The sequence below is a fragment of the Panthera uncia genome, chromosome D4, assembly GCF_023721935.1.
Source record: "Panthera uncia isolate 11264 chromosome D4, Puncia_PCG_1.0, whole genome shotgun sequence".
Taxonomy (NCBI): domain Eukaryota; kingdom Metazoa; phylum Chordata; class Mammalia; order Carnivora; family Felidae; genus Panthera; species Panthera uncia.
The window spans coordinates 90,659,632-90,687,546 of record NC_064807.1 but is presented as its reverse complement, the minus strand read 5'-3'; the positions used below and the strand labels follow the sequence as shown (position 1 = coordinate 90,687,546).

The following is a 27,915-nucleotide window of genomic DNA, read 5'->3' as shown; positions in this document are numbered from 1 at the left end:
CCAGCAATAAAGAAATAAAGCAGGGAACAGTCTGCCTGGTTCTTTCCTGGCCTTGCGTGTCTGGGGATGAGTGGGGATGGCGGGGGGGTGAGGTGCAGGCTGGGGCGGGGTTCGGGCTTCTGCACCTGAACAGCCCATCACATCTGGGGACCAGCACACATGATGGGGGGCTCTTTTCAACCTGAGGAAGGAGATAAGAGGGCACAGGGGCAGCCTGCCAGTTCACACTGCGGGGCAGCACCCAAACTCCACAAACGACGAGAAATGAAAACTCGCTGGTCACGTCACCTAGTCAATATTGACAGAAAACCATCAGTAAGTTACTTTCCGATCCAATTGCATTCTCTTTGAAAAGTGCGGCCCGTGACCCTCCAGGTCGTCTTTCAGGAACTTGAGGACGATCGCTACCACCGGGAAGTCCTGGGGCTTCAAGCGTCACGTGCCTGTGAGTGTGTGGCTCTGTTCTGGATGATACGACAGAGATTTCCCCCGGGGTCGTGGTCTGGGCGAAGGCAGCAGAGGTGGAAAGAAACTTGTTTTCCACTGACTTTAACGTACAGAGCCACAGAAACAGGGATTTTCAAATAACAAAGTTTACATATAACAATATATACACATGTTTATATATATGCCCAGTTATATATAAATGTTATATATACATGACAATTTATGTATGATATTAAGTTTTCATTTATTTATTTATTACTATTATTTTTTAATGTTTATTTATTTTTGAGACAGAGAGAGACACAGTGTGAACAGGGGAGGGTCAGAGAGAGGGCGACACAGAATCCGAAGCAGGCTCCAGGCTCCGAGCTGTCAGCACAGAGCCCGACGCGGGGCTCGAACCCACGGACCGCGAGATCACGAACTGAGCCGAAGTCGGGACGCTTAACCGACTGAGCCACCCAGGCGCCCCTTAAGTTTTTAAAATATAGATGGAACGGAACATTTCTAGAAAAAGATCGATTACCAATATTGGCTAAAAGGAAAACTGGAACAAACTTTGTAAAAAATGTTTAGTTGAGGAACAGTTGACATAATGCTATTAGGTTCAGGGGTACACTGTCGTGATCCAGCAGCTGTACCCTACAGAATGCTCACCACCACCTGTCACGGCACGGGGTTATTACAGGATTATGGGCTGTATTACCTGTACTTCCCAGCCCGTGACTTATTTATTTTATAACCGGAAGTTGGCACAGCTCAACCCCCTTCCCCTCTTCTGCCCAACTCCCTCCCGCCTCCCCCTCTCTGGGGCCCACCAGTTTGTTCTCTGTATTTATGACTTCGTGTTTTGCTTCGCGGTTTGTTTCTTCATTTGTTTTGTTTTTTAGATTCCACATATGAGTGAAATCAGATGGTCCTTGTCTTTCTCTGTCTTTCAGTTATCATAGTACACTCTAGGTCCATCCACGTTGTCACGAGTGGCAAGATTTCACTCTTTTTGTGGCCAGGGAATAATTCCGTTGCATACACACCCATCTTCTTTATCCGTTCGTCTATGGAGGACATTTGGGCGGCTGCCGTATCTTGGCCATCGTAAATGGTGCTGCCGTGATCGTGGGGTACGTGTATCTTTTGGAATGAGTGTTTTCATTTTCTTCAGGTGAGTACCCACAAGTGGAATTTCTGGGTTGCGTGACATCTCTATGTTTAATTTTTACCAAGAAAGCTTTAAAAGAACAATAACCATAGAAAATAAGAAACAGTTCCAGATCTTCTGAACCAGCACACTGCCATCAGATGGTTCCTGGATCATGCAGTGGTTCCAGGGTGTAGACATAGATGGGTGGGAAATTGCTGGATTCTCCTATAACAGAGCTGGGGGATGAGGGCACAAGAGAAGAAAGGAGAGGACAACCATCCCTTTTGCAACAAAGACAAATGTGTGAATAATTTATTAGCAGGCTGAATCCAACAATGAATTCAATACATCGTGATTTAACCCAGACAGTGAAGGACATTTCCATATTAGGAAATATCAAAAACTCACTGGCTAAGAGATTAAGGGTGACATGTGCATATAAGCACTTTTAATTGATTTTTTAAAATATATTTCGGGACGCCTGGGGGGCTCAGTCGGTTGAGCGTCCGACTTCAGCTTAGGTCATGATCTCTCGGTTCGTGAGTTCGAGCCCCGCGTCGGGTTCTGTGCTGACAGCTCGGAGCCTGGAGCTGCTTCCGATTCTGGGTCTCCCTCTCTCTCTGCCCCTCACCTGCTCGTGCTTTCTCTCTTTGTCCCAAAAATAAATAAACATTAAAAAATATATATACATATTTCAAAAATATCATACCCTCTCATGAGGCAAAGTTCTCACATATCAAGAGAGTCATTCAACAGAAGCTGGTTTATGCTGCATTAACAAATGAACTTAAAATCTCAGTGGCTGAAAACATCAGATATACTGATTGTTTACGTGCAATTCCCGTCACAGGTTAGCAGGGATATTGCACCTCAGGGCCATTCAAGGATCCAGGTGATCAAACAGCCACCCCCAGGAGGTTGCTGGTCACCACGCTACAGGGAAAACACAGACACCCACAGGGCCTCAAACCGTTGTTCAATGCTCCACCCTGAAAGGCACACACATCCCACCCGGCACCCCCTCCCCCCCTCCCCCACCCATTGGCCAGAAGTCACTCAACTAGGAAGCCAAAAATGCAACCCTTAACATCCCTAAACTGATCATTAGCAAAACAAAATGAAACAAAACAGACAAAACAAAAAAAAGTAAGCAGCTGACATAATTCTTAATGGTAAGAGACTAACTGCTTCCCCCTAAGATTGACAGCAAAGTAAGGTCGGCCTCTGCCAGTTTTCCTCTTCAACATCATGCTGAATGTCTTAGCGCAGTAAGACAATCATAAGAAAGGAAAAGCATAAACACTGGCAAGGAAACATCTAGCATGACTGACAAAGCGCGAAGGAGAGAAGATACAAATTTTAACTCAGGAATGAAAGAAGGGATATCATCACAGCCACTGCTGTGGAATAATAGGAATCAAAGGATAATAAGGCAATACTATGAATGCTTCTGTATACATAGATTTGACAACTTAGATGAAATGGACCAGTTCCTTGAAAAATACAAACTACCTGGGAATGCAAGCTGGGGCGGCCGCTCTGGAAAACAGTCTGGAGGTTCCTCAAAAAACTAAAAATAGAACTACCCTACGACCCAGCAATTGCCCTACTAGGTATTTATCCAAGGGATACAGGTGTGCTGTTTCGAAGGGGCACATGCACCCCCATGTTTATAGCAGCGCTATCGACAACGGCCAAAGTCTGGAAAGAGCCCACATGTCCATCGATGGATGAATGGATAAAGAAGATGTGGTATATAGATACAATGGAGCATCACTTGGCAATCAAAAAGAATGAAATCTTGTCATTTGCAACTACATGGGAGGAACTAGAGGGTATGTGCTAAGCGAAATTAGAGAAAGACAAAAATCATATGACTTCTCTCATATGAGGACTTTAAGAGACAAAACAGATGAATATAAGGGAAGGGAAGCAAAAATCATATAAAAACAGGGAGGGGGACAAAACAAGAGACTCACAAATATGCAGAACAAACTGAGGGTTACGGGAGGGGTTGTGGGAGGGGGATGGGCTAAATGGGTCAGGGGCACTAAGGAATCTACTCCTGAAATCAGTGTTGCACTATATGCTAACTAATTTGGATGTAAATTTTAAAAAATAAAAAATAAAATTAAAAAAAAAAGAAAAATACAAACTACCACAACTCATCCAATATGAACTAGATAATTTGAATAGCCCTACACCTATTGAGAAAATTGAATTCCTAATTTTAAAATTCCACAAAGAGACATTTCCAGGTCCAGGTGATTTCACAGGAGAATGACACTAAATTTGTAAAGAATTAGTGTGAATGCTACAAAACCTCTTGCAGAAAATAAAAGAGGAAAGAACATTTTCCAGTTCATTTTATGAAGCTGATATTACTCTGATACCAAAAGCCCACAAAGATTTTTTTTAAAAAAGGAAAACTACAGCCTAATGTTTCTTATCTATATAGATGCAATTCTTAACAAAATATTAACAAATGGAATTCAGCAACGAAAAAAAAAAGAATTATACACCATAACAAAGTGGGATTTATGCCAGGGATGCAGGGCTCCTTCAGCACTTGAAAACCAATCAGTGTAACCCTCTGTATTAGTAGGCTAACAAGGAAAAATTATATGATCACATCAATCAACGTAGAAAAAGCATCTGACAAAATTCGGCATTCCTTCACGATTTTTTTTAAAAACTCAGAAATGTAGGAATAGAGGGAGCTTCTTCAACTTGATCAAGGCATCTACATAAAACTTAGAAACGTGGTACTTACCGGGCAATGATGAAGACTCTCATCAGTGATGAATGGATGGTGAATACTCAGGAACGTGGCAAGGACACCTGCTCCCAACTCTCTTACTCATCAGAGCGCAGGAAGCTCTAGCCAGGGCAAGAAGTCAAGAAAAGGTAATAAAAGACATACAGATCTTAAAGGAAGAAACGAAAGTATCTCTATTTGCAGATGACACAATTATTTATGTAGAAAATCTTAAGGAATCAACGAAAACAAAAACAAAATCTCCTAGAATTAATGAGATCACCAACGTGGCAGGATACAAGATAAACATACAAAAATCAATTACATTTCTACATACTAGCAATGCACATGTGGACACGGAAATAAAAAACCAGCACCATTTATAGGCGCCTGGGTGGCTCAGTTGGTTGAGCATCTGACTCTTGATTTCGCCTCAGGTCATGATCCCAGGGTCATGAGATGGAGTCCTGAGTCGGGCTCCACGCTAAGCATGGAGCTTGCTTAAGATTCTCTCTCTCTCCCCACCTCTGCCCTTCTACCCTGCTCATGGTCTGTCTGTCTGTCTCTCTCAAAAAAATTATATATATATATATATATATATATATATATATAGCACACCGTTTATAATCACTCCCAAAGAAGTGGAACACTTCAGTGTAAATCTAATGAGACATATACAGAATCTGTATGTTGGAGACTATGCAATCTAGCTAAAAGAAACCAAGGAAGATCCAAATAAGCAGACTTACTGTGTTTATGAGTTGAAAGGCTCAACATAGCAGAGATGTCAATTCTCCTCAAGTTGATATACGTTTTTTAGTACCATTCCTATCAAAATCCTAGGAGGGTGTTTTGTAGACATAGTTAAGATTATTCTAAGATACATATGGGAAGGCAAAGTACTAGAGTATCTAAAGTAACTAAGAAAAAATAATAAAATGGCAACAGTCTGTCAAATTTTAAATCTTATGATACAACTCAAACAATCAAGACTGTGGTATTTGCAGAGGCACAGACACACAGATCAGTAGAACAGAGCAAAGGACCCAGAAATAGATTCGCACAAATACACCCAACTGACCTTGCTGTCTGGAGATTTTTTTAAACTCCAGGTTTTAAAATCCAGAGTGGGGCATCCCTAAAACCATGCTAAACCCTTCCTAATTTGCGTACAAGCCCAGGCAAGGCTCCCAGCACACGGTGGCCTCTGCTTGTCTCATTCTCCACGGGTTCCTCCTAGGAAGGAGCCTTTTTTCCCCTCCAAATCACAGCCCGGCTCTGCTCGACTAGCCAGGGGGGCACCTTGGAGATTCTGCTACTGCCCACTTTCCGCCTAATTGTCAGCTGCTCCCTTAGAAACCCTTCAGCTGAGCTGCCTGGTCGGGGCTTGGGTGGGGAGCTGTGACAAAGGACACCTGTTCCACTCCAGATGGATGTGGAGATATTGGGGTTCAGAGCAAACAGTCGCGAAACCCTGTGCGACAAAAAGTCTCATGAAAGAATTCTTGAGACATCTTTGGTGCTTTATTAAAGCACGGGGGCAGGTCCGTGGGCAGGAAGAGCTGGGAGAAGCCACTGCTTACCCACCGCCAAGTCGGGAGGGGCTGGGAACAGCACAGGCCTCCAAGGGATTTGGGAGCAAGGTTTCCAGGGCCCCGAGAGGGCTCACTATTGTTGGGAAAAGGTCACGTATTACCGTTTAGCAAACCCTCAGTCATGAGACCTTTCAGATGCGTATCAGGGGACTTTACGCTTGGAGTCTGATTTGCTACCTTGTATCTTGGGGGGTAGAGGTGAAGGAAGTTTCCTTCCTGTCCTTTACACGATAAAGGACACTCACAGGATCCCGGAGGTTGGGATGAGGTTAAGCTAAGATCGCCTTTTGCCCTTAGCGAAGTGTCATCATCGAGGCAGCTGGGCTCCCAGAGGGCGGTGACTCTGCCTGTCCCAGGGACTTGTCCAGGGGCTGGACGCAGTGAGGAAATTTAAGGTTTTCCACATCACAGAACACCAGTCCCCACGACCCACACTCCCATAGACAGCCCTGTTGTGGTCCTTTCCGTGGCCCGTCCCTATCTTTTAAAAAATTGAAGTCTGTTTCCCGCCTTAAGCGCCAGGCTCGGGAGCAGCTCAGGGCTGTGTCTTCCGGGGCCTCAGGGGGCATGTGGCTCCGGGACCTCAAGGGTGGAGTCACCAGTCACACCGATGACGGATCGGCCTCCAGGGTTTCACGATCTGGTGTCGCTGCACAGGGATGCCTCACCCTCTCTGTTACCCTAATGCAAGAAGGAAATCAGTGACTTACCAGAAGCATCGGCAGGACTGGAGCTGACGCGCGCACAGAATGAGTAGTTTCAAACCCAAGGGGAAAGTGTCAGCTCACTGCTAAGCAAGACATCTCGTGGGCTTCCTCACTTTGAAATCGCAAAGATTGAACTCAAATGCAGAGATTTGCTCCCACAGAAGGAAAAGACACTGGTGGCTCCATGGTGACGGGCGTTGATGTCCCCAGGATGGCCACTTGGTGGCACCCGAGCCCTCTTAGTGCGTAAACACCCTGGGCCGAGCTGTACGGAGACTGGCGGGACACTCTACCCGAGTGGCTCAAACGTCCTGCGGCACCTTAACTCGGGAAACTCTAGGCCACCCTCGAACCCTCCCCTAAGCAGCCACTTTGGACTATCACTCTCATTAGAGTCCTTCGGTGGCTCCCACAGCGCGGGCTTGATCTCCAGTCTGCCAGGATGCGTCAGCCACGCGTTTAAGCCAACCAGGGCTTTCTGGGTTAGCCTCCGACATGGCTGTGACGGTCCCGGGGCCACCAAGGCCAGGCGTGCACAGTGACCATCGTGTGTGAGCACAGAATCACCCGCCCAGGTGCCTGCCGTCCTGTCCAGCACGGCCGTCCTGTCCCCAAGACCCACCCCAGGATGCACACCCTAGACCCCTCCCAGGGCAGAGGAAGGCCCAGAGGAGCTGTGGGCTGTCACCTGAGATCCCAGGGCCCACCCGGGGGTGCCCGCGGGGACACTCCTTTGGTGAAGGCACGAGTGACCTCTCTGTGGCCAGGAGCTGGTGGTCTCGCTGTGTCTGTGGGTGATGGCGGGCCCCAGAAAGGCAGGGCCGGGCAGCACCTCCCCCGTCAGACACAGGTGGGCATCATGATGGTAAGAGCAGCAGGCCTGTCCACGGGGCGGGGGGCTGACAGTCCTGCGGCTCCCAGGGCAAGAGAGGAGGCGGCCACAGGAAAGGGCAGCCTCGGGGCGGAGTCCGAGCAGGCCCGGAGCTCAGCGGACACTCCGGCCTTGACCTCTGATGTCAACGGCTTTATGATGGGGGGGGATGGAGGGAGAGAGGGACGGAAAGGTCTGGTCTAGCCCCCCAAACACACGCCCCGGCGCCTCCCGGGCCTCTGTGCGCTGTCCTCACTGTCCCAGAGGAAAGGTCTTTTCGTTTCCAGCTCGCGTAAGTTTTTTCGCTTTTTTGGAAAGGACAGGACGGAGCCCGTTCCGGGAAAGTCCGCGACACCCCCCGCGAGCGGCTTCCACGACCGTGCATCTGGACACCGCCGTTCCCGGCTCTCTGACCTCGGCGCTCCAGGCCGGCTGGCTGCCCCACTTCTCGGAGGCTGGCCTCCCGCGTGGGCTCACCTCCGCCTCCCCGCCAGCCTGGCCTTGGGGAGAGGGGGCGACCCCCACAGCCTCACAGCCCAGGAACATCGCCAGAATGTCACCCGCTTGTGTCCCTCCACCAGCCGCCACCACGCAGACAAAATCCACATGATGCACGTGGTCCAGGGGCTCCTGTGACCTGGCCTCGGTGACCTCACGGAGCCTCCGCACCTTCAGCAAACGTCCGCGTTCCCACGCTGCTCGGACCTCTCCTCACTCAGTCGGCCGTCCCCTGCCTGCCTCAGGGGTCTCACACATGCTGTTCCACCCACCGGAAACTGTTCCCTCCTCCCTTCACCCAGCCCCACCCCCAGCGCACAGCTTGGCGGCCAACCCTTCCCGACAGACGGGCAGCACGTGACTGTCACTTGTGTGGCTCTGTGTGGAGCCCCCAGACGGGAACTAAGTTCCACAAGTCTGTCAACCTCACAGTCTCCATCTCCCTGTGCCCGCGGCTGCCTGGAATGTGCCGGAGGCCTGCTCGGTGACAGGCTGTGGCCCGCAGCTGCGCCAGGCCCTTCATGCTCAGGGTTTCTGGGCCGTTCTCCTGTTTCTCCTTCCGATGGACACAATCGCTGTCCTTCAGGCCCTCGTCCGGCTCCAGAAGCTTCCCCGCCTTTGGGGTCTGGGGCTCAGTGGTAAAGTCCGTCTTTGGCTCTGTCACGAGGTCAGACGCTCCGAGGCTGCTTCTGTCAGCCTGGCTCCGGGCTCCGGGCCCTGGGGTCCAGCTCACCCTGGGACGTGCTCCCCGCAGGCCTCACACCTGCCCCCCGGCCGCCCGGACCACGGCTCTCCCCCGGAACCCTGCGCCCGCTTCGGGGGCGGGGGGCGCATTCCAGGACGATTTCTGGGAGCGGGACTCAGGCCCTCCCGTGTGACTGGGACGTCCTAACCCCCGAAACAACTCAATGCCACCTGGGGGTGGAGACCAGGACCGGATCCAAGGATGGGACCCCAAGTTACGGAAGGAGTTCCCACCCACGTGCTGTTATCTGACATCAAACCCCTGGAAAACTACAGCCGAAACATCACCTCCCCTGCCCCACCAGCCACCTGGCTCAGGCCGGCCGTGTCCCCAGAAAGCCCAGGGTTGACGGGTCCCCCGGCTTTCCTGCCGCTCCTGGGGCGTCCCCTCACAGCCCTGGGATGGGGGTGCCCGTCTGCGTGGCCTCTGCTCCCAAAGGGCGGGTGGAAGGGGATCCCGCAGCCCCACCTGGGAAACCCAGGCCGACCGGTTCTCGCGCCGGCCGTGACCCACATAGGGCCTGACTCCAGCAGGCACAGCTCCCTGAAAGGCTGCTTTCTTCTTAGAAAAAGCGGGGAGGGCATGACAGAACCCCACATTGTGGACTGGACTGAGGGGGGTGGCCGTCGGACAGCGTCCAGCCAGCTGGGTCGTGCAGCTCAGAGGGTCCCGGGAGAGGGGGGTGGGCGGCCTGGTCCGAGTGGCCATGGGGTTGGAGACGGGGTGCTGGGTACAAGACATGCTCGTCATGAGTAGGAACAAACGTCGCCCGGAACTGGTTTCTGGCAGGCGTGCTGAGCGCTGTCCTCGGGGATTATGTGCCCTCCAGCTGTCACTCCCCACCACACCCCCTGGGACAGTGGGAGGTGAGGAGGGAGGACTGGGGGGTGGGGGCCCCCAGGGGGAGCACAGGCCGGGAGGAAGGACGACTGGGGGATGGAAGCCTCCAGGGGGAGCACAGGCCAGGAGGGGGGAGGACTGGGGGGTGGGAGCCCCCAGGGGGAGCACAGACCAGGAGGAGGGAGGAATGGGAGGTGGGAGCCCCCAGGGAAACACATGCCGGGAGGAGGGAGGACTGGGGGGTGGGAGCCCCCAGTGGGAGCACAGACCAGGAGGAGGGAGGAATGGGAGGTGGGAGCCCCCAGGGAAACACATGCCGGGAGGAGGGAGGACTGGGGGGTGGGAGCCCCCAGGGGGAGCACATGCCGGGAGGAGGGAGGACTGGGGGGTGGGAGCCCCCAGTGGGAGCACAGGCCGGGAGGAGGGAGGACTGGGGGGTGGGAGTCCCCAGTGGGAGCACAGACCGGGAGGAGAGAGGAATGGGAGGTGGGAGCCCCCAGGGAAACACAGACCAGGAGGAGGGAGGACTGGGGGGTGGGAGCCCCCAGGGGGAGTACCGACCAGGAGGAGGGAGGACTGGGGGGTGGGAGCCCCCAGGGGGAGCACAGACCAGGAGGAGGGAGGAATGGGAGGTGGGAGCCCCCAGGGGGAGCACAGGCCGGGAGGGGGGAGGACAGGGGGGTGGGAGCCCCAGGGGGAGCACAGACCAGGAGGAGGGAGGACTGGGGGGTGGGGGCCCCCAGGGGGAGCACAGGCCGGGAGGAGGGAGGACTGGGGGGTGGGAGCCCCCAGGGGAGCACAGGCCGGGAGGAGGGAGCCGAGCCCCGGGGTGAGCCGACGCCTCCAGGAAGCCAGCAATGTAGGTAAACTGCTCTGACAGCACCCACCCCCCAGGTCAGATGACACCCTTCACGCCCTTCAGACACAGGTGGGTGTCGGGAGGCCACGTCCTCCTGTGGGAGGCATTCTGGGTGCTCAGGGGCCCGGGCCAGACGGCAGCACTGGCCAGGGCAGCTGTCCAGGCGAGCAGCCTCTGGAGGACACATACAAGGAAGGGATGGGAGCTGCCCGGCCTCTCCCCACTCTGGGCCCCGCGGTCATGGTCCCCCAGAGAGGGCCACTCCTGCTGCTGGCCCTCAGCCTGGGCCTGGCTTGTGCCCAGCAGACGCTAGAAGAGGTGCCCGTACAGCCAGGCTTTAATGCCCAGAAGGTAACCGAGCCGGGTCGGGTCCCAATTCGGCCCTGGGACAGGGATGAGGGTCCTCGTGTCTCGTGGTGGCACTCTGCCAGCAGGAGCCGAGGAGAGAGGCCACGTGAGGGGCAGGGACGTCCCCAGCCCAGGCCCGCATCTGCCCAGGCCACCAGGCACCCAGCTGAGCACTGTTACCCTTGGGACGGGAAGGGACCTGCCCATTGCCCACCACCGCAGGGGTCGTGGCTGGTGCTGGCTGGCAGGAGCAACCCCAGGCCTCGGTGGTGGCCCCAGGACAGTCCCCTCCTCCCCAGGTCCAGGCCAACAGAGGACGGAGCCTGGACCAGACACGGGAGGAGCTGAAGGGGGCAGGGAAGGGAGAGGCAGCAGGAAGGGGCCCAGGGGACCCAGAGGGCGGCCTGACAGGGAAGGGCATTTGCAACAGGGACAGGCCACTTGTCCCCCACCCTGACCCCCGCCCCCGCACACCCGCAGGTGGAGGGGCGCTGGCTGACCATCCAGTTGGCCTCTAGCCGTGCACACCTGGTCTCCCCAGCCGACCCCCTGAGGCTCGGCCTCCATTCCATCTGGACCCGGGACGAGGATGTGACGTTCGTCTTGTTCTGGACGTAAGCGTGGCCCCTGCAGCTCCTCACGGGGTGGTCTTCCCAGGGGCCTCCCAGGGGACAAGGACCAGGGGTTAGACCCGGAGGGACCCGGGGCACCGAGCTGCAGGCTCGAGACCGTCCTGAGAGGTAGGAGGTTTCACTTCAGAAGCCCCCAAAGCTTTACGACAGGGGCCGTGGGGAGACACACGGGGCCCGGTCCTCGGCCGCCGGCGTCCCTTCCCGCCTTGTGAGTTGGAGGGGCTGGGGCAGCACCGCGGTCAGTTGGTCAGGAACATCTACGGCGGTGACGAGCCGTGTTGAACCCAGAGACACTTACAACACTCTGCACCGGTGGCCTTGAGGACAGTGAGAGCCACGTCCTTGCCTGCGCTGGGCCACAGACACCACGGCGCTGGCCTGTGCAGCCACAGGGTCTGCTGGTACCCAGCCCACCCCCGCCCACCCACCCCAGGTGAGAAAGGAAGACCGTGGGGCAGGGGGCCAAAAAGGCTTGGTCTTCGTGTGGAGCCCAGGTGACCGGGGACGGCCAGGACCAGGCCACCCACCCAGAGACCGGAGGCTCCGAGCCAAGGACAGACAGGTGCAAGTCGTCCTGGGGGCTTTGGTTCCGTTCCAGAAACCAGGAAGCCCCTGGTTCCTTACTCCTACCCTCTAGCCCCGTCCAGGCACCTCAGGGGCCCACCCTCTTCCTCCCTGCTGGGTGACCCTCGGGAACCCAGGTAGCCGAGGGATTCAGGTGGACACCTGGGACCTCAGCCAGGGCGCCTCCGATGCCCCCTGGGGCAGAGCCCAAGCCGGCACCGTCCGGTGCCAGTAGACAGGGAGAGGCCGTGACCCCGGAACGCTCCCTCCTCTTTCCCCAGAGGAGAGGGCGTGTGCCAAGGAGTCAACGTCACCGTCCACCCGACTGGGCTCCAAGGCCAGTTCCAAGGCTCCTGTGAGTGGCCCAGGCCCCCGGCCCGGGTGCCGTGCTGGGCGAGGGGAGGGCAGGGGACGCCCGATGCCCTGCACCAGGGTCACGGGGGAAGCGCCGTGCCGGAGGGAGACGCCCTCCCGGTGCCCAGCGCTGCCCCGGGGGTGGGTCTGGGGGCGGAGGAGAGAGGGCTCACCTGTCACCGCCCGGGGTCTCCCACAGGGGAGGGAGGCAATAGCATGCACGTCTGCTTCGTCGGCACGGACTACAGTAACCTCGTTCTTTACGTCCGCCTCGAGGACGCCGGCGAGGTCACCAGCCTGTGGGCGCTGCTGGGTAGGTGGTGGCTCTCCCCGACCCCGGGGCGTCTGCCGAGCCCTGTGCTTACTGCCAGCGGCTCCCGGGCCGCTCAGAGCTGCACCCCTGTGGGCATCCCTGCCCGCACCGCTCAATCCCTCAGGAATTCATCCAGCCCATCTCCCGCCTGCTTCGCTTGTGTCCTGGGAGCGGGGACGCTGCGCCAGAGCAGAAACCCTCCCCTGTCTTCGCCGGGGAGATAGCCTATGAGCCTAAAAGCCGCTGAGTCACATCAGGCTCCAGAAAGTGGAAGTGCCACGTGCAGGAGACCGGGGGTCATGGGGGAGGGTGTGGAGGGTGGGCTTCGTGGGGAGGGGGGCGCACCTTGTCCTCCAGACCAGACGGAGGGGAGGGGCCGTCCCGGGGAGGGGCCCCACCAGAGCCAGAGCCCAGGGGGTGGGCAGCGGGGAGGGGGCGGCCGGGTCCTGCAGGCAGCAGGCTGCGGGGCGAAGGGAGGACCCCCGGGGACCCTCCCCCGAGGGGCTAGGGCTGCACCTGGGCTGCCCAGGGTGGACCTGCTTTCCGAGGGGGGAGGCGGCCCAAGGCTAGGCCGCGGCAACCAGCCACACGGTAGGAGGAGGGGCCCTGAGAAGGTCAGGCCCGTGGGCTCTCGGCGTCCCCCTCACCCGACCCTGTGATTCCAGCCAGAATGACGCCCGGGGACCCCACGTGGCTGGGGAAGTACCTGGAGTACGTTAGGGAGCTCCGGCTGCACAAAGCCCCGGTCTTCAATCTCGATGGTGAGTGCGTGGACGCGTCCCCGACGCCAGGCCGCGCTGGGAGCATAAGACCGGGCCACAGAAAACCACGGCCAGCCTCTCTGGGGCCCATGTGGGCGGGCCTGCGCTGGGCGCCCTGTAACGTGGTGACCCGGGCACAATATCTGTCTCCATTCCGTGGGTTCAGACACTGAGGCTCAGAGAGGCTTAGAAATAAGGCCAAGGCCACACAGCAGGGCCCCTCACCCTCCCTTCCCTGTGCGTCATCCAGTCCATCAACAAACACAGGCCAGGCTGTTTGGGGGGCGACGCATGTAGACGGAATGAGACAGACACGTTGTCCAGCCCTTGTGCGGTTTCACAGGGACAGGGCAGTGGGGACAGGGCAGCGGGGACAGGGCAGTTCACTGATCTCCTGGGAAAAGAGAGCCCAGAGCAGGGGAGCACGGCCGTGCTGTGGGTGACCCACGAGGGGGCTAGCTGAGGGGCAGGTGGGGTCGTGGAGTCTGGGGGTCAAAGTGAGGGCCCCGGGACCATGGCAGGACGTGGCTGCCTTGGGTGCTGGATGGCAGAAGGCAAGGTGATCCCAGAGAGGGACGGGCTGCGAGCTGCGTTTGCGTGATTTCTAAGTGGACGGACAAAGCCTCGGTGTATCCCCATCCTGTTCTCTTCCCTCCACAGCCCGGTGTCCCCCAGCTGAAGCCTAGGTCAGGGCCGCCCGAGGCTTCCTGCCCGGCCCTCCTGCCCCCTGCCCTCGCCTCTCCCCGGTTCCCCCACCTTGCTTGCCCCGGTGCCTCCCAAACCCCCTGAGGCAGCCCCTCCAGCCTGGGCCTGGCCCCCACCTTGTCCGCCTCCCAGCCTCTCCCGGCCGGGCCCAGGGGCGTGAGAACGCTCTAGGAGGGGACAGGTGGCCCCCAGAAGTCTGGGCCACAGCAAACACAGCACTGAAGTCTGGCGGATGGGGCCACCCGTGGAGTCCCTTCAGGGACACGACCCTGCGAGGGGCTGGACTGTACCCTCTGACCTGCTCCCGCCACCTGGGTCCTGCTAGGATGACTCCAGAGAGGTGCCCTGGGCCCCGTGAGCCGACGCAACGAGTCCCCGCCCAGGTCAGAGGGCGCCGAGTGAGCACAGCACCAGCCCGTGCTCCCCAGAGGAGCCAGGTCAACACAGGCCCGTGCACCTGCACCACAGATGAGACATGCCAGCGCCGTGCCCTGGAAGTCAAGGCCACTACGAGGGCAGTGCCCGGACGGAAGGCGTCCCCCTCTGCCCAGGTGAGCCGGGGACCACCCGCTGCAGGGCGGGCTCTCAGGAAACTGGGTCAGGGGCCTCCATACTTACCGTCTGGAAATGCCAGAGACAGGTATGACCGGATCCCGCCCCAGATACGCCCTGGGCAAAGACAGGGCCTCCCAGGCCCACGCCTCTCAGCAAGGCAACATCCACGGCCACGTGAGGCCGGCACGACGGCGAGCTGGCCGCTGGTGCGGATGTCTGGCTGTGGCTCCCTCAGCCCCTGGAGACGAACAGGTACTCAAACACGATGTTTTCCTGCTCATTCGTCAAGAAATCTGCAGAACGTACGGGGAGAAAAAATTTTTTAAATCCTTACTCTGGGACGCTGAAAAACGACTTGAGTAAATGGATATGGGATATTCCTGCAGAGTCCTTCAACATCACAAATATTTAATAATCTTCAAATTAACCTAGCTATCCGAGCAATCCAGTCAACGTTCCAGTGGGATCCTTACCCCAAACTGCAAACCAGAATCTAAAAGGAACAAAAGTTTTGAAATGTTTGTCAGAGAAGTCATGCAAATACTGTGTTATTCTAACAAAATATGAACGTACAGCGATTACAATCGTGGGGAGTTAGCTCAGGGACAGAAAGAAAGATCAAGAAACGAACCCTAACAAGTATAATAACTCAATGTGGTGTACAAAGGGCCTGTCTTAAGGGGCATTATTTATTCAATAAACACTGCTGGGGGAAATGGCCAAGATATTTAGAGAAAAAGTAAGTTTTGATATCTAACTCTTTGCATTATCTCAAAATAATTCCTGACTGATTCCAAATAAGCAAGAAACCTTGAGCGTTCTATACTGTGTGGACGAATGGGATGGAATCCCACCCCATGGATCCCACCCCACGGATGGGATGGGATGAGATCCTACCCCACACACAGTAAGGGAAAAGATGGTGATTATGTTTTCGGCGCATCAAAACCATCCTCGCCAAAATTACGTATAAACCTGAACTCAATGTCGTCGACGAGCTCGATAAAGGGTTCACGTCACATCTGTGAAGATATGTATCCAAGCCTATGACCGGGGCCCCTACGTGAGAAAAGTGGCACACACACACAGATGCACACACACACAGACAGCCCGTCCCTACGGCGTAAAAGGAGCTTTGACATCATAAGGATCCCAGAGAAAGATACGCTATTTTTACTTACCAAATCGGCAAGATTCCATTTTTTTCCACGGCTGAGTCAGCGCCCACTGTGTGGGGGTGCTCGCGCTTGCTCAGAGAGATGGCCCTGGCTTTTGTGTCCTGTGGACAGACCTGCTCTTGGGCCTGAAACTTTTAGGCATGAACACGTTCACCTGCCCTTGTCCCAGAGAAGCCAGGGAACTCACGGTGTCTCCAATGCCGTGATTTCATCAGAGGTAGAAGGTTAGAGTCCCTCCAGTAAGACCCCCGTCCTTGCCCACCGGTCGGGGAAACGCTTCTGTTTGCTCGAGTCAGGTACTGAACCGCACGGCCCCCTCTCAGGCCTGACCTGAGATGGCTAACGCTAAGCGTCGCACATGCGGGGCTTGTGGCTCACAGAACATCTCTTTTCTCCGTTTGGAGACATTCACAGACTTCTGTGTGAGAGCCACTCGGCGAAACCCAGGAGTAGGCGTCCCCGAACATGACATGGCATCATTCTTTTGTCAAAGAAGCCAGCTGCCAGAAAAAGTGGAATCGGCTAACCCTGGACAAATACGTCCTTTAAGGAAACCTTCGTGTCACATGGCATCCCAATAGCGGGGGGTGGCAGGATGCGGTCGAAGGGGCGCGGGGCTTGGCCCCAGGTGGACTCGGGGACGAGCCGGCAGCCTCGTGCCTGCCTCCCCGGCCCCCCGCTTCTACTCCGGGGACCGATCCTCAGGATTTCAGTGTTTTATTTGCCGTTGGGGGACGCTCACTGTATGGCTCACCGGCCGTCACAGGGACCCACATTCCGGCGCCTCAAACCTCAGACGCGTATCCTGCGCGTCCTGGAGGCTGGCGTCCGAGATCCAGGCGGGGCAGGGCTGCTACCTCCCGAGGCGTCCCTCCTGGCGTGCAGACGGCCGTCTTCTCCTGTGTCCTCACACGGTCGCCCCTCCGTGTGTGTGCGTCCCGATCTCCTGTCTCAAAAGGTCGGGGCCCACCTCGTGACTTCACCGTAACTTCATCACCTCTGTGAAGACCTCGTCTCCAGGTAGTCATGTGCTGGGGTGCTGGGGTCAGGGCCTCCACGTGCGAACTGGGGGACACAATTCAGGCCGGACGCTATCTAACCCTCTTTGTTGTCCCATAAAGAAAAGCTTCGGGCCCTCCAGCCCTCGCAGGGACTCTCTAAGCCCTCCCTGCCCTAAACATACAGTGGTCTCTTCCACGATGGCATGCAGCCGCCCACGTCCGCCTCCAGAGCCGCCCACGTCCCCCTCCTCGCTTTTAGCACCCCTGGCTACTGAGGCACATGCGTATTCTGTGAGCTGATGAACGTCTCCTCTGTATTTTAACCCTTTGCCCTTTTGGGTGTGTATGTCTTTTTCTGGGCTATAATCTTTCTCCATTTAAAAAATCATTTTGGGGCGCCTGGGTGGCTCAGTCGGCTAAGCACCTGACTCTTGATTCGCTTCAGGTCATGAACTTGCACTCTGTCAGTTTGAGCCCCACATCAGGCTCTGTGCTGACACTGAGGACCCTGCTTGGGATTCTGTCTCTCCTTCGCTCTCTGCCCCTCCCCTGACTTCTCTCTCTCTCTCTCTCTCTCTCTCTCTCTCTCTCAAAATGAATACACTTAAAAAAATAAATCATTGTACGCCTCAGAAATGACGTCCCGGCTCTCTACAGTACATGGGTCCCAATGTCACTGTGAGTAGACATTAAATAATCATTTTTAATGATTGGGACTGGACAGTTCCAAACGGCAAGGAGAAACATTTCCCTTGGGTGGTGTGCACGCGCCAGCCCCGGAAGCCAGGAAAGCGTCAGGACGCCCGTGACCCGGGAACCTGCCGCTGGGCATTTGCAGGAGCCGGCGGGTCAGAAGTACCGGCGGGAGAGCCGCGTGGCCTTGACCGACCAGACCTGTGCGGGGGGCTGGAGCGCCACGTTCCAGCTGTATTCGGGAGACAGCAGCTTGGTGGGCTTGTGCGTGAAAAAATACTTGTTCAGGTGCCTTTCGTAGGTGCTGTTCAGCCCATTCTTGTGGTCGTGAGTGACCCCTTGCAGGTAACCTTCGATGACGGTTAAAACCTCCAGGGGCCGGCCACCGATGACGGAGCCGTCATAGTAGAAGTCCCCCTGCCCAAACGGGATGCACGCTGCCGATTTGGGCCTCCTCTCGTAAGGGATGTCCTTGTTTTTAAAGTACCACCAGGCATGGAGCTGAGCCACGGACGTGCCCAGGGTCTCCACCCCAAAGTCGTTCTGGAAGACCCTGTTGACAGTCATGCTGAACAGAAAGTCGACTTCGTCCTCAATGTGCCCTAGTATGTGTTCAGCCAGGGAACTCATGCGTGTGAGGTGAAAGTCACCCCACCGGTCTCCTTTGATGGGGAGGACCTTGAAAGTTCGGAGAGGATCTGGCTCCAGGTCCGGCAGCCTGGACAAGGCGTCTACCATGATGTAAAAGACGACTCTGTAGCCGGTCATGAAGTGCTTATTCGCTGATCGCATGAACACCTCCAGGTACTGGTCCGCAGTCCTGCAAAACACACACACGCACGGAGGAAGCCGCTCCCCGAACGCTCGCGAGAGAGGAACGCACGTCCCCAAACGTCTGACTTATGAGTCACCGACGCTCCAGGACCCCCGACAGGAAAGGGGAGACAGGCCCGGTCTATAGTTTCGACTGCACTGGTCAGTGAGAAAGGACATATTGACCTGGAGGGTCTGGGAAAAAAGCCTTTAAAGTTTTGGAACGACTGTTGGGAAGAAAGAAACTGTGAACTCCATGGTATCTGTAAAAAGGCAGCCAAGTGGCTTTAACGACCCAGCTAAGGAAGGAGACTTTGTTTTTGTTCAGGACAGCCACATACGGTGGTTGTGGGCAGCTACGGGCAGCCTTTTGGAGGTAGAAGGTCCCCGGGCACTCATTCGTACTTTTTTTTTTTTCAGAATAAAACGGGGCAAACCGATGGCCCCTACCTGCCAGTAGCAAGGACAGCCAAGCCTATGGTGAGGTTCTGTCTCCTGTAGTATCTCCCCAGGACCTGTCTATTGAAGGTGCCTTCCCATATGACTGGGGCCAGCCAGTCTGTGATTGTTACAACATCAGGGCGTTTCCTGTTAACAGACGAGAAGCCAGTGAAGCCGGTGCCCCAGCGGAGGCCGTCCAAGCGACACCAGCTGACGCCTACGGAGCCCTTACCACGTGCCGGGCACTGTGTTGGTGTTCATTCGGTCCTTGCAGCGGTCTGTGCGGGAAGCACAATTATGGTCCTTGCTCTTGGTGTGCAGAAACAGAGGCGCAGATCGGTTGAGCGAGCTGCCTAATACCGCAGGGCTGACACATGTGGGTCAGCACGCGAGACCCAGCACCTGCTGCTTTTGTCACCACGCCACCTGCCTCTGGGCCCAGGGACGACCTCCTCTGAGCTCCGGCTCAGCTGAACTGAGGCAGCTCAGAGTCAGAACGCCCTCTGGTATTGCCTGAAGCCAGGGCTGCACGCACACTACCTCTGCGTCCCTATGCTTTATTTTCCCTTCCTCCTCTTTTTCTCTCCCTCCCCTTTCCCTAGAAGATCCAGAAGGTGCTTTCTCTAAGCTTCCCCCTCTTGCATTAGGTCCATTAGTGCAATCTGGCAGAAATAAAAAGTCTAAAAAGGAGAGAGACGTTAGATGTGCTTTCAATAACAGCACTTAAAGCACGCAAAGCTGGTTCAACATGTGAAAATCGTTTGATGCACCTGCCATAGCAGGAAATTAAAGAACAGTCGGATGCCCATAGCAGTTGACACAGAAAAAAACATTATACAAAGTCCAACACCCATTCATGATGAAAAAAAAAAAGAAAGAAAAGAAAGAAATGAAAAACTCCCAGAAAAAATAGAAATAGAGGGGAATTAACTTGATCAAGAGCATCTACAAAAATCCTGTGGCTAACATCATACTCGACGGTGCAAGACTGAATGCTTTCTCACTAAACCTGGGAATGAGGCAGGGATGTTCACTCTCACCAGCTCATAGTCAGCAAAGTTATGTGAATTCTAGCCATTGCAATAAGGTAGGAAAAGGAAATAAAAGCACCAGACTAGAAAGGAGAAGATAATAACATCCCTATATGCAGATGATTTGTTTACATATAAAATCCTACAAAATCTACCCAAATCTCCTAGAACTAACAAGTGAAGTCAGCAAGGTTACGGGACACAAGATCAGCACACACACAGAATGAATCCATTTCCATATACTAACAAGGAACACGCAGGAACTAAAATTAAAAACACAATGCTATTTGCAGTTGCCTCCAAAAAAAAAATGAAGTATTTCGATACACCACTGTACCCACCAGAAGTCCCTGCCCATTCCCCCCCTTCCTGTAACCCACGGCAACAACTAATCCACCGTCGGTCTGTGTAGATTTGCTTATACTGGGAATTTCATACAAATAGAATCATGCCGCACGTGGTCTTTGGTGCCCGGCTTCTTTCGCTTAGCCTGCTCGTGGGGAGGTTCTGAATCGTAGCATGGATCAGTAGTTCCTTTCTGTTGTGGCTAAATAATATTCTGTGGCATGGATTTTGTTTATTCACTTGTCAGTCGATGGACGTTTTAGTGGTTTGCATTTTTCGGCGACTATCAATGGTACCGCTATGAACGTTTCTATGCAAGACTTTCTGTAAACATACATTTTTTTTAAATTCTCTTGGGTGTGTACCTAGAGGGGAAATTTCTGGGTCATATTGTAATTTCACGGCTAACTTTTTAAAGAACTGCCAAACGTTTCCAAGCAGCTGCATCGTTTTACGTTCCCACAAGTAGTTCGCAAGAGTTCCAAACTCGCTGCTTTCTCACCAACATCTCCTGTGGTCTAACTTTCGGAATCTAGTCATCGTGCAGTCTTTACACATCGTAGGGTGTGAAGCGGTATGTCACCGTGATCTGGATCTGCATTTCCCAGATAACTAATGATGTCGAGGATCTTTTTGTGGGCTTGTTAGCCACATAGTCGAAACAGCTGAATTAAGTCTTGGGGCAACAAAAGCAAAAGCAAACAGCTGGGACGACATCAAACTAAAAAGCTTTGGCACAAAAAAGGAAACCATCCACAGAATGAAAATGCGACCTACTGAATGGGAGAAGATATTTGCAAATGACATGCCCGATAAAGGATTAATATCCAAAATAGTTTTAAAAACCCATACAACTCAACACCAAAAAACAATCCAGCAAGAAAACTAGAGGGGTGCCTGGGTGGTTCAGTTCGTTAAGCGTCCAACTCGATTTTGGTTCAGATCATGATCCCAGGGTCGTGGGATCAGGTTCTGTGCTGGGCACGGCGCCTGCTTACGATTCCCTCTGCCTCTCCCTCTGCCCCTCTGCCTCACTTGCGCACACACTCTATCTGCCAAAAAAAAAAAAAAAAAAAAGGACAGATGGGGGCACCTGGCTGGTTTCATCAGTACAGCATGTGACTCTCGATCCCGGGGTTGTGAGCTGGAGTTGGGCGTGGAGGCTACTTAACAATAAAATCGTTAAAAATAATAATAATAATAACATAATTTTAAAAAATTAAAAATGGACAGATGACCTGAACAGACATTTCTCCAAAGAAGACATCCAGACGGCCAACGGACACGTGAAAAGATGCTCGACATCACTCATCACCAGCGAAATGCAAATCAAAACCAAAACGGGGCATCACCTCACGCCTGTCAAGTGGCCAGTAGCGAAAAGACAAGAAACGACACGTGTTGGCGAGGATGTGGACCCAAGGGACCCTCGGGCCCTGTTGGTGGGGACGTGAGTTGGTGCAGCCGCTGTGGAAAACAGTACGGAGGTTCCTCAAAAAAGTCTAAGACAGAAATTTCAAAACAGAAGTAATTCCCCTTCTGGGTATTTACCCGAAGGCAATGAAAACACTAATTCCAAAAGCTACATGGTCCGTCATATTTATAGCAGCATTGTTTACGACAGCCAGGGTATGGAAGCAGCCCGGGCGTCCGTCAGTAGATGAACAGATAAGACGTGGTGTGTTCACACAACGGGGTACTGATCAGCCACAGAAAAGAATGAGATCTCGCCATTCGTGACGGCACGGAAGGAGCTAGAAGGTATTGTGCTAAGCAGAACAAGTCAGTCAGAGACAGACAAGCACCATGTGATTTCTCTTATACGTGGAATCTGACAAAACAAATGAACAAAGAAACAAAAAAACAGACTCCTTAAATGCAGAGAACAAACCCGTGGTTGCCCGTGGGGGGGGGGGGCGTTGACAAAACAGGGGACGGGGAGTGAGGTACGGACCTCCGGTAATAGGAAAAGCAAGTCACGGGACGAGAAATACGGCACAGGGAACACGGCCCACGACACTGCACTGAGTCTGCAAGGTGATGGATGGGGCCACACGGAGGGTGGGGGGGTGGGCACTTTTATTGTCTTCTCCGGGGGCAATGTCCCCCGTGTACAGGCCATACCATCTTTTTTCTCTGCCGGTCTGGTAATTTCGGGTTGAGAAACGGATCATTTCAAGAATGTGGCAGTCTAGAAACCTGACTCTTTCTAACTGACCAGGGATTTCAGCGAGACCATAAATAACAAAGAAAACAGACTTTAGGGGGCTCCCGGGTGGCTCGGCACGTTAAGTGTCCGACTCTTGATTTCGGCTCAGGTCATGATCCTGGGGTCGTGAGACTGAGCCCCGAGTCGGGCTCCACGCTGAGCACGGAGACTGCTTAAGATTCTCTCTTTCTGTCTCCCTCTGCCCCTCTCCCCCACTTGTGCTCTCTCTCTCCCTAAAATAAAAAAAAAAAAAAATACAGACTTTATAAAAGTCATTAAACAAAGGACCGTAACGACATAACGAGAAACAGGAAACATACCCAGGGTGGGGGGAGGGAGGTCTGGCTCAAGACTGTTGCAGAGCCAGAGAGAGCACCCAGTCCAGGGCGAGTTATAATGCCGGAACGCTTACTTTTCTTACTGGGTGTCTCCTCTTTTTTTTTTTTTTTTAATTTGAGTTGGACGCTTAGCCAATTGAGCCCCCCAGACGCCCCTACGCCTGTCTTCTTTGACCTAATGGCTCTGTCTTGGGGATCTGTCCCACAGATCAACTCGCGCGACAGTCGAAAAGATCGACGTCCAACGTGTGTCGCTGAAACATCATTGCAAAAGCCCCAAACCGTAGACAATCTAAAACCAATAGGGAGTAGGGTGAGTGCCTGACGGTGCATGGCCCTGAAGTCCAGTACTCCTCGGCCGTTACAGACGGGGACGGGGCCCCCCAGCGCGGGTGCCAAAATATAGAGGGGCCATCACGGCATCTTCAAGCCACCCCCAAAGACAGTCTGTCACTCACTACGCCAAGATGGTTAAACCAAGTACCGCGTGCCCACATCGACGGCCTTAAAAATTGCAACTCCGGCCGCAGGAAGCCTCCCGGGGCAGCTATGATTGGGTGACCGGGAGAGGCCTATGGCTCCAAACTGGGCACTATTATCCTCTCGCGGGGTGGGCGTGTTTATTCTTACCCAGGATGAAACCAGTCTGAGAGCCTGAGTTCTTCTGCGGGAGGCCTGCGAGCGAAGGGAAAACCGAGTTATTATAAGTCACCCATGTGTTCAGCAAATACTTACGGAGCTCCCGTGGCGTGGCGGGTGCCGTCAGGCACTGGTTCCACGGCTGTGGCCCTACAGCCTTCACACTGCCCTGGGGGAGCTGAGGAGGCGACCAGTGGCCCCCAGGCTTAGGGGCTGCCGGTGGGGACAGGCTCTGGGTATGTAAGTGGTCCATCCGACCCGATTTGGGGGTCAGCCGTGCCACGCGGAGAGGAGTTATCTCCGCGCGTCTGGGAGGGGACACGTGGTCAGGAAGAGGGGCAGGGCGAGGAGGCGATGGCCACAGTGGGAAGGCAAGAAAGGGCTTGTCCGCGTGTTCCTGACTTGTGCGGATTCAGCGCCCTCGTCCCCCGCCGAGTGGCTGTGCCGTGTTAGTGTGAACGGGCTGGAGAAGGAGTCAGTCGTCGTCTTTGGTTTTCATCTAAGTACGTGATGCACCTCGAGTTCTGTGGTGCTTTAACGAGCGCATTAGGTGGCTTTCTCCCGTAGTGCTGGGACGTGCTGTCCGTAAGGGAAGAAGCTTGAGAGGGCACCCCAATTTCATCATCGGACCCTCCAGGATCAGACTGTCAAAATCCAGCCAGCGCCGAGCTGCACTAAAACCACGAAGTGACAAACGGCCAACTCACCACAAAGTGGCCTTTCTTTTAGAATGTCGGTGTCACGGGCTCCTGGGGTTGTACCGAGCGTTGGAGGAGTGGAAGACGCGGTTGGTTGAGGAGGGGGTCCTGACCTAAAGACACCACCACCCCGGAGAGAGGGGCCCAACGCATGGCGGAGCCGGCCTCGTCCCGGGCCGGCGGGGGAGGGGCTGAGCCCACGGGACGCAGGGAAGGGCGCCTGGCTCCCTGCCGCCCCCCGTCCCCGCCCGGTCCGGCCCGACCACCCACGCTGTGTGCCCACACACCCAGCTGCTTGCAATGCGGCCGACTTCACGGAGCCCACAAACCTGCACTGGTTTGTGGTCTTCTAATCACCGAGCAGCAAACCGTCACACGGACGTGTGGTCCTCCTGGCTTCCCCGCGGGCTCCAGGGACAACAAAGTTTGCGATGCGGGACTGTCATCTCTGTCCTGCTCCCTGAACACCCCTCTCCTTGGACCTGCCCCCACCACACGCGCACACACACGCGCACACACACACACACACACACACACACACACACGCCTAACGGAGACGCACCGTGTGCAGAATATTCCCGAGCTGGTAGGCAAGAAAGCTGACTTTCTGGATGCCTCTGGGACCTTCTGTCTCTGGTTTTCCATCCCTTCTGGCTTGATCACCACTGGAACCGCCTGGCTCCTGCTGGCTTTGTTATCAATCTGCGGGGTCTTTTTCTTTTTTTGGTGAGAGAGAGTGTGCGTGCGCAGGGGAGGGGCAGAGAGCGAGCGAGCGAGACAGAATCCCAAGCAGGATCCACACGGTCAGCGCAGAGCCCAACGTAGGGCTCGAACCCACGAACCATGAGATCATGACCTGAGCCTAAATCAAGAGTCGGACGCTTCACCGACTGAGCCCCCAGGCGCCTGTGGGTCTTTATACAACAAAGCTTCTGGCCACGAGATGCTCCTTCTGGAGGGAGGTTTTCCAGACAAGATACAGGACCCCCCTGCCCCCGCCATGTGAGTTTAACATACACTGCGTGGCCTTTTCAGATGGGCTTCCTGTTCTTTGTGACCCGCATTTAAGGCTCACCCGTGTGTTCGTGGCTCCGTGGCTCCGTGGCTCATCTCTTTTTAGTGCCGCATAACATCGCCTGGTCTGGACGCGCCGCACTTTATCCACTCACCCCTGCAGGGCATCTCGGTCGCTTTAATTCTCAGTAACTGCGAATAAAGCCGCTATAAACACCTTGTGTCGGTTGTTTGTGGACACAGTTTTGAGACCGCTTGGATAAATTCTCAGGAGCATGATTGCTAGGTAATTGGAGAGACTGTGTTTAGGTCTGGAAGAAGCCGCCAGACGGTCCTCAGCGTGGCTGCCCCGTGTTGCGTGGCCCCTGCCGCGAACGAGAATCCCGCTGCCCTGCGTCCTCGCCGGTGCGCGTGCTGTCGGGTTCGGGATTCGGGTCGTTCTCACGGGCGTGTGGCGGGGGCTCCTTGTTCGATCTGCAATTGTGTCGTGACACACGATGTGCCCGTCTGCTCCCTGCGTAGCTTCTTTGGTGAGCTGTCCTTTCGGATTTGCCGTTTTAATTAGTTGTTTCCTTGTTGTTGAGCTATAAGAGTTCTTTGCATATTTTGGACACAAGCCTTTTAGCAGATGTGCGTTTTGTGAGGGCTTCATGTTTAAACGTGTTCTTTCTCACAATACGATGCCTTTCCAATAGCTCGTGGGGAGAGAGCCCTGCTCCTGAGGCCGTCGTGAGGAGTCAAGGATCGGGAGAGAGGCGCCCCCTGGGCCACGCCTGCCGCTGTGGCCCGGACGCCGGTCATCGTGGACACAGCCTGGGGCTGTTTGTCTGGAAGAGCAGCCCCGTGCTATCGCCGGCCTTGCTTCCCTTTTCCGTTACGACTCTTATTGTGCAAACTCCCGACGGGCGTCTCCCTCCAGCCTCTGGACCGTCTGCCTCCCCTCCGTCAAGAATGGAAAAGCTCCCGGGAGCAGGTGCTTGGGGTCAGCGCTGCTCCCTCAGAAACAACCCTTAGCCATCGCACGGTGCTTCGTCCCACGGAGGGAAGGGAACTTTCCAGAGTGTTGTCAACGTCTGGCCAAAACCCAGCACCCCACCCCATCTGTGCCAGTCACTACGGGTTGTGATTCCCTGGCATCTATTTACCTGAGACGATGCTCCAGCAGCAGGAAGGAAAACACACATGAAACCAGCACCAGAATCTTTCTCTTCAAATTCATTGTCTCCTGGACGAAAAAGGAGAAGATGTCAGATAGTCAACATTCACGTGCCTTTGCCACTTGCAACCATGGTTCACAACGTCTAATCTGCAGACATGGGGACACCAACCACAGCCCCTGCTTCCAGAGCGCTCGGCCAGCAGCACCAGGCCGGCCGGGGTGGGGGTGGGGGGCTCTGTCCTCCCGCAGCTCCTCGGGGCGCCGGGTGCCCCCCCGGGACCGAGTGCAGCGGCCGTGGTCCTCCTCGATTGCTCAGCGAATGCCACCCGCGTGGCAGAAAAGAGACGCACGAAATCTCCCCCACCGCACGGCTGGGAAAGTAAAGCGAGGTCACGAGAGGAAGTCTTCCTGAACTAGGAGGCGTGGTGTGTCCCCGGAGTAGATCTCTTGTTCTTTTTTCTCGCACAGATAGTAGGATGGCTCATTTGTCCCAAGACTAAATGGGGGTTTAAACAAAAACTACGCGCTCCCGCGAAGGTCGGTGCTTCTGGACAGGGATTAAAGCCCAAAGCGTAGGCCCTACATTGAAACGTGGAGCTCGGCTCCAGCCAGCCCCCCCGAGCTCACACGGGAAGGTTTACGCGGGGTTTCTGTTCACACGTCTGGAGGGTTACGTGGCCAAAGCAGAGCGGAGGCCTCTGATGCCTCACTTCTGAGCACTCAGTTAACGGGCAAGAGGCTTTCGATCCGCGCTGAGCAGCTCAGTCGCCACCAGCCACGTGCGGCTGCTCTGACCTCAGCTGTCCCCCGAGTGCACAAAACACACTGAAGGCAGACGCAGGGGGAACGGAAAGAAGTAAGGGATCTCCTTAATAATGTCACATTGGTAAGATCTTGAAATTATAATAGGCTGGATCTACCGAACTAAGTGCCGATATGCTGTGAAAATTAATCCACGCGTTCCTTTTAGCTTTTACAACGTGGCCACTAGAAAAGCGGACGCTGCAAATGCCGTTCTTCCGCCAGACGGTCCGCTTGGACAGCACCGCCCTGGACACGGCTTTCACGCCCGTGACGGGCAACGGGCCACCGCTCAAATTCAAGGGCGTCAGAGATGCCAGGTAGAGGGGGACGGAGGGGTCTCTCTAGCATGTGCCCCGGTGACACCGCTCCAAGCAGGTGCCACTGTTACCACAACCCCTCGAATTTTTCCACACCCCCCCCAAAAGGGTCCCTGTACCTCGGCCAGGAGGATGGAAGAGCCCAGGTGGGTGTTTCCCAAGCATTCTGTCTCCGGGTCTTTGTGAAGTCACAGGCCGGACCCTGTGCCCTGCTCTCGGGGATGGTGAGCCTGCCGTGGATGGTGACGTCGGCAGACCCTTTGATGATGCGGACGTCAGGAAGTCACAGTCATAATGATGCACCTGCCAGCGGGGGCTTCTCACGGTTGCCAGACGACGGGACCTTGTCCCATCCGAAAGGCAGAGGGTATTTCTAAGCGCTCCTTTGCCTTTCGCTTCCTCCGATTTCCCTCCTCATTCTCTAGGGACCGACCCTTACCCACCGCGGGGTGTCTTGAATGGTGCGTGTGCTCACCCACACGGCAGAAAGAGCGCGCCCGCTTCTCTTTTCTCGTCCTGCAGGTGCCGTCCACCCCAGCCCA

The 27,915-nt window shown here is 55.0% G+C and overlaps 2 protein-coding genes and 1 long non-coding RNA gene across 7 annotated transcripts; 1 reads left to right on the top strand and 2 right to left on the bottom strand.

The window, feature by feature from the left end:
* Positions 1–286: 286 nt before the first annotated feature.
* Positions 287–8,286, bottom strand: LOC125923451 (uncharacterized). Of its 3 annotated transcripts, XR_007458050.1 has the most exons (4): positions 6,187–8,286; positions 5,096–5,185; positions 4,362–4,468; positions 287–2,236 (listed from the first exon to the last, which is right to left on the bottom strand). It is a non-coding gene; the product is annotated as an uncharacterized LOC125923451 (long non-coding RNA). The 3 variants fall into 3 exon arrangements; XR_007458048.1 differs by having other exon boundaries at positions 5,096–8,286; XR_007458049.1 differs by having other exon boundaries at positions 287–1,824; positions 5,096–8,286.
* A 2,415-nt stretch (positions 8,287–10,701) lies between these two features.
* LOC125924287 (beta-lactoglobulin) lies at positions 10,702–14,119 on the top strand. Its single transcript, XM_049632765.1, has 6 exons — positions 10,702–10,812; positions 11,290–11,423; positions 12,287–12,360; positions 12,559–12,672; positions 13,338–13,433; positions 14,094–14,119. The coding sequence occupies exons 1-6, from the start codon at positions 10,702–10,704 to the stop codon at positions 14,117–14,119; spliced, it is 555 nt and encodes a 184-aa protein (XP_049488722.1).
* A 3,389-nt stretch (positions 14,120–17,508) lies between these two features.
* GLT6D1 (glycosyltransferase 6 domain containing 1) lies at positions 17,509–27,650 on the bottom strand. Of its 3 annotated transcripts, XM_049631751.1 has the most exons (6): positions 27,493–27,650; positions 26,239–26,318; positions 23,373–23,417; positions 19,052–19,128; positions 18,829–18,966; positions 17,509–18,385 (listed from the first exon to the last, which is right to left on the bottom strand). In XM_049631751.1, exons 1-6 carry the CDS (start codon positions 27,536–27,538, stop codon positions 17,722–17,724), a joined length of 1,050 nt encoding a protein of 349 aa, XP_049487708.1. In that variant the 5' UTR covers positions 27,539–27,650; the 3' UTR covers positions 17,509–17,721. The 3 variants fall into 3 exon arrangements, with proteins under 3 accessions (XP_049487708.1, XP_049487718.1, XP_049487723.1); XM_049631761.1 differs by lacking the exon at positions 19,052–19,128 and having other exon boundaries at positions 27,493–27,583; XM_049631766.1 differs by lacking the exons at positions 19,052–19,128; positions 27,493–27,650 and adding an exon at positions 25,155–25,285 and having other exon boundaries at positions 26,239–26,320.
* Positions 27,651–27,915: the final 265 nt, after the last annotated feature.